Source organism: Ixodes scapularis, unplaced genomic scaffold (assembly GCF_016920785.2).
Source record: "Ixodes scapularis isolate PalLabHiFi unplaced genomic scaffold, ASM1692078v2 PGA_scaffold47__10_contigs__length_4178495, whole genome shotgun sequence".
In the NCBI taxonomy this organism is placed as follows: Eukaryota; Metazoa; Arthropoda; class Arachnida; order Ixodida; family Ixodidae; genus Ixodes; species Ixodes scapularis.
Window position 1 is genome coordinate 395924 of NW_024609876.1, and position 10399 is coordinate 406322.

At 50.1% G+C, this 10399-nt stretch overlaps 1 protein-coding gene across 1 annotated transcript; it reads left to right on the forward strand.

Moving 5' to 3' along the window:
• Positions 1–7682: 7682 nt before the first annotated feature.
• On the forward strand, positions 7683–8078 carry LOC120849021 (putative sodium-dependent excitatory amino acid transporter glt-4). The gene has a single exon (XM_040221111.1). It carries the CDS (start codon positions 7683–7685, stop codon positions 8076–8078), a length of 396 nt encoding a protein of 131 aa, XP_040077045.1.
• The last annotated feature ends 2321 nt before the right edge of the window (positions 8079–10399 follow it).

Here is a 10399-nt window from a genome sequence, read left to right on the forward strand (position 1 = left end):
TGCGCAGGCGCGGCAACCCCGCCGCCTCCACGGCTTCCGTGACGATGCATCCTCGTTGCTGTGCTTTTCTTTGTGTTTTCTTCACGGAATCCACCCCGCTGAATTCCGTGACGAAGCATCTGTGCTTTTGCCAGTGGGACATTTGGTGCGGTTTCGCTCAGTCAATGGGAATTTAACTGCCGTTTTTCGCTGATCCTGACGGAATTTAGGTGCCGTTTTCCGCGGTTACAGACAACGTCGGCTTCGTTCAATGGGACAATTAATTATTTTGCATTAATATTAATATATTTTATTTCCGCTCTGTCCGGTCACCCAGGGACCTGTTCCCGCCCAACATCGTCGACGTGGTGGTCCACTCGTACCCGTCCGAGGCCTTCGTCCGACGGAGAGCGCGGGGCAACGCAACCTACTTTGACCCACCGGATTCTACGACGGTGCACACGGGGGACAGGCCGCATCATAACTGCGCTCTGCTGGCCACCGATGGGGCAACGCCCCATCCACTCAAGGTGCGTGAATAATACAATACTCCGTTTCACTTCTAGTCCGACCACAATGGTGCCAATCAAACCTCGCCGAAAGTGCACTGTCACGGCGGTCGTCGTCTTCGCCGTTTTTTTTTCATCACCGGCTAGACAAATGGCGAACAGAAGAATACACACGTTCACAGTGCTTCCATCGTGCATGATCGAGTAAGTCGGTGATATCCAACGTACAAAGGCAACGACCGTTGTGACGACGCACTTTTGGGGCGGACTGAGTGGTTACACCGGATCTAGTGCAGTCGGCTTGTAAAGTGAACCGGAATCTGTAGAATGAAAAAAACTTCAGCTCTACTCTGGGGCCCTAATCTGGACACTCGGCGAAAAAATCGGCCAGACATCTGTCGGCCGTGATTGGCCGACGCCGCCGGCCAATCATAGTCGCCGGATTTCTCGCCGACTTTGTCGCCTAGTGCCCAGATTAGGGCCCCTGTACACTTGGCGAGAAAGTCGGCGAGGAATTCGGCAGCCACGATTGGCCGGCGCCGCCCTTGAACATTGGCGCCAGCCAATCACGGCGGTGGAATTTATCGCCGACTATTTCGATGAGTGTCCAGATTAGAGACCATCGGAGCGTCCATACGTTCCCCAAAAAGCACTTGAGGAGAGTCAATGAACTTTTTTGCATAGTAGCGCTTGCCCTCAAACGGCGCGCGTGAGGCATCATGGGAACAGTGAAGGTCGCTGCTCCGTCGTCTGCCGCTAGACCGCCGTACACCGCCTGCGCGAACCGCGTTGGGTCCCTGTGAACGGCAGACGGAAATCTTTGCCGCGCCCTGTTCTGCGCCGCGTTGCCCTCATGAGGTGAGAAATTGTCAATCGCAGCACGTCTGTCCACTGCCCTTTCTTTTTTTTTTTTTTTTGGATGGGCCATCGGTCTGGATAGGCCCCCGTACTTTTTTAATGGGTCATCACGTGGGATGAACGCTCCAAAAGAACGAGGTATCACTCACACAATAAACTTTTTTTTTTAATTTTGTTACAGGAATTAGTTGAGCTATACTCCGTTCACCCTTAAGGCGCGTTCACACTCTTGCAACCGACTACGACCGAGAAAGACTTCTTGGGACCGGATGCACTGAGCGGAGCTGGTCCTAAGAGATCGCAAGAGGCTTAAAAACCGGTTTGGTCTCTCTCGGTCGCACTCGGTTGCAAGAGTGTGAACGGGCCTTTAGACTAAGCCTATAGTCCGTTGCAACTCAAGAGGGTAGGGCGAGGGTGAGAGGAGCCAGGGAGAAGGAAGCAGACGGAACGCCGGAGAAGAGAGGAGAAACCTCCTTCTCTCTTTAGCGTGCCCCCCGTCCAACTAGTCTAGGAGGTGTTGCCCCGTCTCCTTCCTCCTCCCCGGTCCGTATTACCCTCGCTTACCTTCTTGAGTTGCAACGGACTGTGAGCTCCGCCTTCAGAGCGAGCTCGCTGCCTTTCAGTGTTTTGGTTGCACGTGCCTGCACGTTCGCACTTGTGTTAGCAAGGGCCGAAAGCGTGCGTGAAGGGGGAGCTCTAGTCTCGGCTTAAGCTGAGCTTAAGCAAGCTTAAGGGCGAACAGAATATAGTTGGTACATTTTATTTTTCTTCGTCATTAAAAAAATAATAATGAATAAAAAACACAACGAAGCTGGTGCCAACAACGTTCGAAGACCGTTAGCTGACCTAGGAGCATGAACGAATGAAGAATGATGGTACAGTTCGGGCGGTCGCGTGCGCCACCTGCTCGACTAGGCCAGACCAGGCTCGGCTAAAGGGCGCGACACCCTCGGAGCTTCCATGATTCCCCGGAGCGCCCACTGGTTGCGCTGGCGTTTTCAGAAAGGTCCATTACCTACGGAGGGAGCTCGGGGAACGACGAGGCTGAGAATATGTACGCGGCAACTCAACTCTCTGACGTCACGACACTGCGGAGGCGCTGCTGTCGGTACTGCGCATGCGCAGAAGCTTCACTTCACGGGAATCCGGTTCCTGCAAACGCGCAAAACGCCGACTTGCTTGTAAACTGTGTGTTTGTCTATAAACCTAAAAAAACAGTCTGGGCTGTGGCACTGGGCGTGATGTTCAATGTGCTTGTCACAATGCAGGCTCTTTTCCCGTCTAAACATGCTTTCAGCCCTCGCGTGATAAGAACTATACAGCAGCATGTATATACCTTGGGATCGCCGGGGAAAGACGCGCCAAATTCACCGACATCTAAAATATCTTAGATGTATACGTGCGTTAGGAACTATATGTTAAGATATGTGTAGAGAGAAGGCTTAAAACGCGGGAGGATCATCGAATGGTTTCGGGGTATTTATTTCGTAATAAATCTAGTCATTCGGATGTAGGAAGCAATAAAATTAGAGAAGAAAGCACCAAACTCGAGTAAAGTTTTGAAAATTTGTTCTTGGCGGCTACTGCAGAAGTCCCAACGGAAAGAGCTTTCGTCTCACCACCGCTTGAAATGGTTGGAGATGAAAATTTTCCACCGGTTTTCCAGCGTCGACCATGAGAACAGTTCCAATAGATTCATTCCGATTTGCTGTAAGAAGGCAGTTGGTTGGCCCTGCTGGCTTTGGGGGGTGGCTTGGTATGTTTTGTCATAGCCTCCTTTATACTCACAAAGCCTGGCAGTTCGATGACGGAGCCATAGAGTGCCGGTCGCAGAATTGGAACGCGAGGATCTGGTAGCACAGAGCATTTCTCGGGGAGTCTGGTATTCCGCGCATAGCTTTTGCAGCGGCGAGGACACAAAACATGGTTTTCAAACTCGACGAGAAAAGAAGCGGTAGCCCGAGGAACGCGAGAAGCATGAGCGGATATTCCATCGGTCGGGACACGTGTGTTTTGGCGTCTCGCCGCAGCGGGGCGCCTGTTACATGACTCTTGTCTGCCGCTCTAGCCTTTCACTTTCGGCGGCCGCGTCGCGTGAACATCTGCCAGGCTTTGTCAGTAGAGAGGAGGCTATAGTTGTGTGCATTTTGGAAGTAACCTCTATAAACCCTTTTCAAAAGTACGCGCCATTTATAATAGCTGCTGCGCCAATTACCCGTGCCCGACACTGTTTGGCCACCGTACTTTGAACACGTATTAAACACGAAAGTTACGTCAGCGTACGGAGTGAACTCGGTTTAGCTCGTCATCGAATACGAGTGCAGCGTCAGTGTTCGGGGACGACTCGGATCCAATCAAGTGCTTCGTGCCCGAGAAATGACGACCGCCAATACTGTCCGATGAACTTTTGAAAATGGTCTGTAATGAGTGGTACTATACTGCCTACACGATCCTTGACCACCGATCCAGTTCGCGAGTTCTAGCGACAGTCCTTCTGTGTTCCAGGTGTCCAGCAGACGGCTCACCGAGTCTTAAAAGTGTGAACATGATATAAACCCCGAGACTGCAGGCAAAACAAAAAAAAAACAAAAAAAAAAAAAACGACATGAACACTGAAAAGTCTCGAGACCTTTTAGTGTTCCTGTTGTTGTTTCGTTGCAGTCTCGGGGTTTATGTCATGTTCAACCTAAACCCAGCCTCGTGTGCGCCCTTACATTCACTTTCTTACAAGCGCGTTTTCGAAAATCACTGGCGATTTTGAATGGCGGCATTGCATTTCTCGTTCAAATGGCTATGTACTATATTGAATCGTCGTCGATGTCGACGATGCAGGAAGCCAAGAACCCCAGGGGCCCTTCGCCGCCCAACGGCCTGGGCCTCGTTGCCTTCTCGGTGGGCGTCGGCTTCGTGCTGGCCCATTCGGCGGACGACCGCAACGTCCTGCTCAACTTCTTCATCGGCCTCAGCAACAACCTTATGTCGGCGTCCAGAGCGATGATGTGGTACGCGCCGGTCGGGGCCCTTTCCCTAATCGCTTCCCGCATCCTCCTCGCGAGCCAAACCGCCGATCGGTAAGTCGACGGCTCTTTTAGTGACAACTTGGGAGGGGTCTACACTCCGTTTCACTCCAAAACCGACAGCAGCCGATAGTATACCACACGGCGGAGCCGCCAAGCAGCGCCGGAGTGCATCGTCACGCCGGTTGTCGTCCTTGTGCCTTTGCTGTAACCGGCAAAACCAATCTCGCCCCGTGCATGTCCCACGGTCCTGCGGATTTGTTTGTACGTGATTGCCGTTAAAGCCTGTGGTAGCAAACGCGTGAAGGCGGTAAGCGCTGTGGTGATGCACTTTCGGCGGTGCTTGATCGGCTCCATCCGAACTTGTACATAACGGCTTTATAAGTCAAGCATTACTTGCTTCGATTCTTTTTTTTTTTTTTTTGGGGGGGGGGGGGAAAGAGGGGGGGGGGGGGTAACGAAGTAATGACCTGGTGACTGTAACCTTCATGGCGGAAGCCTTATATGTCCGATTACGCGAAAAGGTTGCGTCGGGCGTTGTGCCCGAAAGATGGCCATAATAATGCGTCATCAAGCACGAGGCTCTCAAGGTAGAAGCGGACGCGCCTCAGAAATTGAACACAAAGAAAAGCACAGCAGCGCAGGTGCTTCGTCACGGAAGCCGTGAAGTCGGCGGGGACGCCGCGCCTGCGCAGTAGGTAACCCTGATGTCACCGCCGAAGGAACATGTGCAGAAGGAAGACGTGGCGCGCTGGTTGTAGGAATGCGCTGCGTGTAGGAATGATTTCACAATCCTACACGTAATATTTTTAAGAGCAGGAACGAGTAACGCATTTTCGATATACTTTTCGATGAAGTAACGACTAACGATATTTTGTACTCAAGTACCCAACCAAGCTCCTACAGCGTTTCTTTTGATTCGGTGTAACGTGCTTAGTTACTTCTTGAGTGCGCAACGTGTAACGGTATTCCGTTAGTCTGTTTGAGTAACTTGTACATGTCTGACTCCATCGGGTTGATAGAGTCCACTGCGCTCGGACTCGGAGTAAAACGGGGTATAGTCTGCGCAGCATAGTTTTGTGAGGTACGCAGTGAACGATTTCCGCTTTTAGACGTTTACCTATTGCGCCTATAGTCTGGCTAATATTTCGTCGTTTATTGCGCCCTAAAAACTAGTCAGCTTAAGTAATGTTTTAACGCCTACCATTGACTGCAACAAACATCTGGATTTCTCAATTTGCCTCCGCATAGTTTACGGCAGTAGTTGTTAGCGCCCCTTTACGGCGAAAACGGACAATTTTTGAACGAAAAAGTTTACTCGATCGCGAAGAGAGAGAGTGACAGCTTTTTTCGCACAACCACGCCAATGGCAAGACGCGCCATTGGGTTATTGACCTCTGTTCTTCGCGCCTACTAAAGCGCATCTCCTACATCTATGCTACTAAGGGCAAATCTCCTAAAACAAACAGCCTAAACCACACAAGCTAAAAACAAACCTCAATGGCCAAATTTTGCTACTTAAACCCGAGCTTTAAAAATGCACAAGAAAATTGATTTTCTTTTTTTTTTTTTTTTTGGGGGGGGGGGGGGGGAGGGGGTTCATTGTCAAGATGAAATGAAGGTCGTAGGATGCTTAGATCTTCCCACGATAGCGCTGGAGATGTTTAACAAAATCCAGAAATCTGACTACTTTCCCTGCTTTGAGCGTATTTTCGGTGCGTTTCGATGTTTACAAAATCGCAGCCCAGGGTGCTATCTTCAGAGGCCAGCATACACTGGTTCGTCGCGATTCGGAAAGCGAGCAAAGTACCGGCCATACGCACGAACGCTGAAGATCGCACCGGTCAGCAGCCTTTTGTTTGCAAAATACTGGGTTGTGAAGGTCGCGGAGCCAAGCATGCCATCTTCGCAGCTCATCACGGGCACATTCGTCGATTCCAAAAGTCAGCAAAGCACGCGCCGTACACACGACCGCTGAAAAATGACGCGATGAACAGAAGCGCTTTTCATAACCCAAGACCGTATCTCGGGAATGATTCGACTCTACTCATAGAGGTTCGCGTCTAAAGGCTGAATTCAGCGGAGGGAAGTTTAACGACGAAATTCGCGCCGCGAAAATCTATTACAGCACGCCGCCTCGTATTCGTCGGCACCGAAATTCATGCGACAAACAAAGCGACAAACCTCGCCGAAGCCGCAACAAGATGTCAAGGCTTGAGTTGCGCGAGCGACTTCATCTGCACTCAAATGATACAAACGCAGGAAACCCGAGTGCGCTACCAACGCGCAGCAGCATCAGCTATACTCTGTTTCACCTTATGAAGTACCGTAAACAAGGCTACAAGCGCGAGCTCCTTGCTCTAGGGCCCATCTCGGCGGCACAAGCCCTCGTGCGTTAAGAGTAGCTCACAAGTTCAAGTTCAAGTTCAAGTTTCTTTATTCCTCTTCATACAAGAAGAGAGGGAGGAGGGAAAAAAGCAGTACAAAACGCTATGAGCTCGCGTTTCTAGCCTTGTTTACGGTACAACATAAAGTGAAATGGAGTATAGGGTGTTCATATGATACGTTTGAATGCTTCGAACGGGCTTTTAACTTCGGAGCCAGTCAAAAAGACGGTGGTCAAAAAACTGCCGGTATTAGCGGCGAGATGTTTTGGTGGCATCCCTCTTGTGGTTCCCTCTCCTTACGGCATTACCTTGTGAACAACAAGTCCCATGGTGTTTGTAATGAGCATGGTGGAAGCTTGAAATCATTGCGCTCTCAAGGCGACACTGCGGACACCGTCCAAAATAAAGTTGTTACATTCCTCTTACTTCCGTCGATGAGAAATTTTTTGCTGACGTCAAAGTCAGCATTCGGACAATCGTGTAAGTCCGATAATAGCGACGCTTTCGACAGCTCACGCCGGGCGAACGCGTAGATCGGTGCGAGCAGCCCGTGGCCCGAGCCAACTTCGAGCACCCGCGCTGCACATGCGCACCTGGAAACGACTTGTGTGTTGCAGGAAGAAAAAAAATCAGCGCCATTCATGAGGAAAAGGATACAAATGAATCGCGGGTGCTCGGAACAAAAGATTTATTACAGACACGATGACAGAAATTGTCTGCGCCGCAGTCATGTTGGAATCAAGTTTGCTTCACACATATGAGGGACATATATGCAGTGTTTGTTTAAGGAAAAAACACACCTCATAGAGCTGCACACTCTCTTTTGTGTGATGTACTAGCTGTGTGACAGCACATCTTTTTCTTTACACAACGCAACAGTTGCGGCAGTGTGGGCCCTTTGCAGTTTTTCTCTCGTGTATAGCACGCAGGGAATGTCTGCACTCCGTCCCTACATCCTGGTTCTGCTCGTCGCTGTCTGCGTGCACACCTTTCTGGTCCTGCCGCTGCTGCAGCGGCTCGTGCTGTGCCGGTTCCGGGACGTGGCCCTGTTCTCCTTCTACGGACGCATCTACAACGCGCTGCTCATGTCCGCGGCCACGGCGTCGGGCGCGGCCACCCTGCCGGTCGCGGTGTACGCCCTGGAGCAGAACTCGGGTCTGGACGCCCGCGTCGCCCGCTTCGTGGCTCCCGTGGGCGTCATAATTAACCGGAGTGGCATGGCGCTGTACCTGTCCGTCTCCGGGACATTTTTGGCCCAGATTTACAAGGTCAGCTCAAACACGCTCCTCGTATACCACCAGTCTTTATTTACGCCTTACACTTCCTAATACCTGTTGTTCATCGAGCGTAACATATACAAAAAAAAAATATTATTATTGCCTAAACTCCGTTAACGCCGAAACATTTATCGCTTGTATTGTAGTAAAAATATTTTTTCACATTTTTGTTTTGAAATGTAAACTTGTACAATCACGCAGATATAACCCGCGTAAAGTTGGGATTTCAGTGTCACTCTAATGTCTACTCTAGATCATTCACGCCCGGTACTTTTATTGATTGGAATCGCAACGGTTCACGTCGATTGCAGCAGTTTTAATCTTATTGTTAATCTTAAAGATGCAGTGACCGGACTGGACCTGTTTGATAAATTTCCTCGTTTTTGTTTATTATTTTGTCACGTTATAATCCAATCCCGCTCTGCAATGCCTCTAAGCCTCCCAGTGTATACTACTCAATAAAAAAATGACGGCATCTCCACGTGGTGAATGATGTTGATTGGGGCGAAGCTCTGGTGGTGCTGATGACACTGTGTGGTATGGAACGTGGTTATATACGCATTTGAGCATTTGACCGCAGCGCCCTCTCCTGTATAGACGTTGAGCGGCTACATGCAACGGTTATTCCACGACATCCCCAGCTCTTGAGTTACTAACACTCTCAGAGCCCCCTACTCGTCCCGCAGTCGTGGCCGAGAGGTTAAGGCGATGGACTAGAAATCCATCGGGGTCTCCCCACACAGGTTCGAATCCTGTCGAGTGCGGAAACATTTTTTTTCTTCTTTTTTTAAGAAGACAGATGGGATGGCAATCGATGTGAGCACGGACGCCGGACGGACAAGGCTAGACCCTGAGGAACTTCGCCCCTAATAATATAAAATGTCGTTCCAGATTAAGTTCTACCGCTAAGTCAATCGCGCATAGTGAATGCCGTGATCTTCTGCCTTTTGTTTTTCTCTCTTCGTGATTGGTTTGTGATAGCAAGCGCAGAAAGACGACGACGAGCGCCGTGACGATGTACCTTTGGCGCCGCTGGATTAATTGGCTGCTTCAGATAACAGCGTTGGTTGCGATCAGACTTGATGCGAAACTGAGTATACATCAACACGGTGTTTCGAGAGATGCACGCTATGCCTACACCAGGGGGGGGGGGGGGGGGGGGGGGGGCACTGCGCTTGCCCAGAAACCGAATTCGGGCGAAGTAAATCTTCTGCGCATGCGCAGTACCGACAGCAGCGCCACCGCAGTGTTGTGACGTCACTGAGTTGAGTTGGCCTACAGGCTGGTGAACAAGGAGCAATGTGTAACGTTCTCCACCTGTCATATAGTCTGCTCATAACGATGACAGGCAAGGGAGCCAATTCAGCGTTGAAGAAGCCCTGCTACGAAAGCTTCCGATGTAGGATCCAATGACGCCCGTAGAAGAAAGTCACGTGTCGCACTCTCAGTGCTGGATTTGTTGAGCTGGTAGCGTTCCCCGCGGTGCATTTTAAGGGGAGTTTTTAGGGGGAGTTTTTAGAACGAACGCCTTACTTGTTCCATTACGCGGAAAGGCGTCGACGTTGTGCCCGAAAGATGGCCATAAATATACGTCATCTAGCACGCGCCGCTCAAGGTTAAAGCGGGCGCGCCTAAAAAATAAAACACAAAAAGCTCCGCCACGCAGATGCATCGTCGCTGAAGCCGTGGAGCCGGCGGGGGCGCCGCGCATGCGCAGCGGGGGAGCGTGATGTCACTGCCGAAGCGCCTTGCGAAAAAGACAGACGTGGCTCGCAGCGTGTAGAAATGCTTTCGCATTCCTACACGTAAGCTAAGATTAAACAGCGCACAAAACATCGGAGGAAGAGAGAAGGACAGTAGAACGAAAGAGCTGTTCTTTTCTCTTCCTCCGACGTTTGCTGCACTGTTTAATATTAGTGATGTACCATCTAAGTCAAATTACCACTTTACTGCACGTAAGCAGTCTTTAATGTCTTCGTTTAATTTTTTTTTTTGGTTGGTTCAGAATTTAATGTAAAGGGCGGTTGCTTTATGGTTTTATTAGTCCTTGGGCAAATTTATAGGTCATGGCGGCCACTAGAAAAGAAAAGGCGGAATTCGTTAATTAGTTAGCTGATTAACCAATAAATATACTAACTTACTGAGTTTTTTTTTTGGGGGGGGGAGGGGGAGGGAGGCGTAATATATTTGCAAAATAAACGCTCGATCTAAGTATGGTCTTGCAGTGCCGTGGAAATTTGATTACAAATTCGTAGCTGGCGAGGAATATCACCTTTGTATGCTGTTTCAAACCGAAACTAACCTGGCAAAGAGCGGCGCTATCGCAGTCAACTTCGCTTTCAGGGCCAGCGGAGGGCAGAAAGATCGACATC

Excerpts from the sequence above, each read along its gene's own strand:
- LOC120849021 (XM_040221111.1), top strand. The coding sequence starts at position 7,683 with ATGTCTGCACTCCGTCCCTACATCCTGGTTCTGCTCGTCGCTGTCTGC.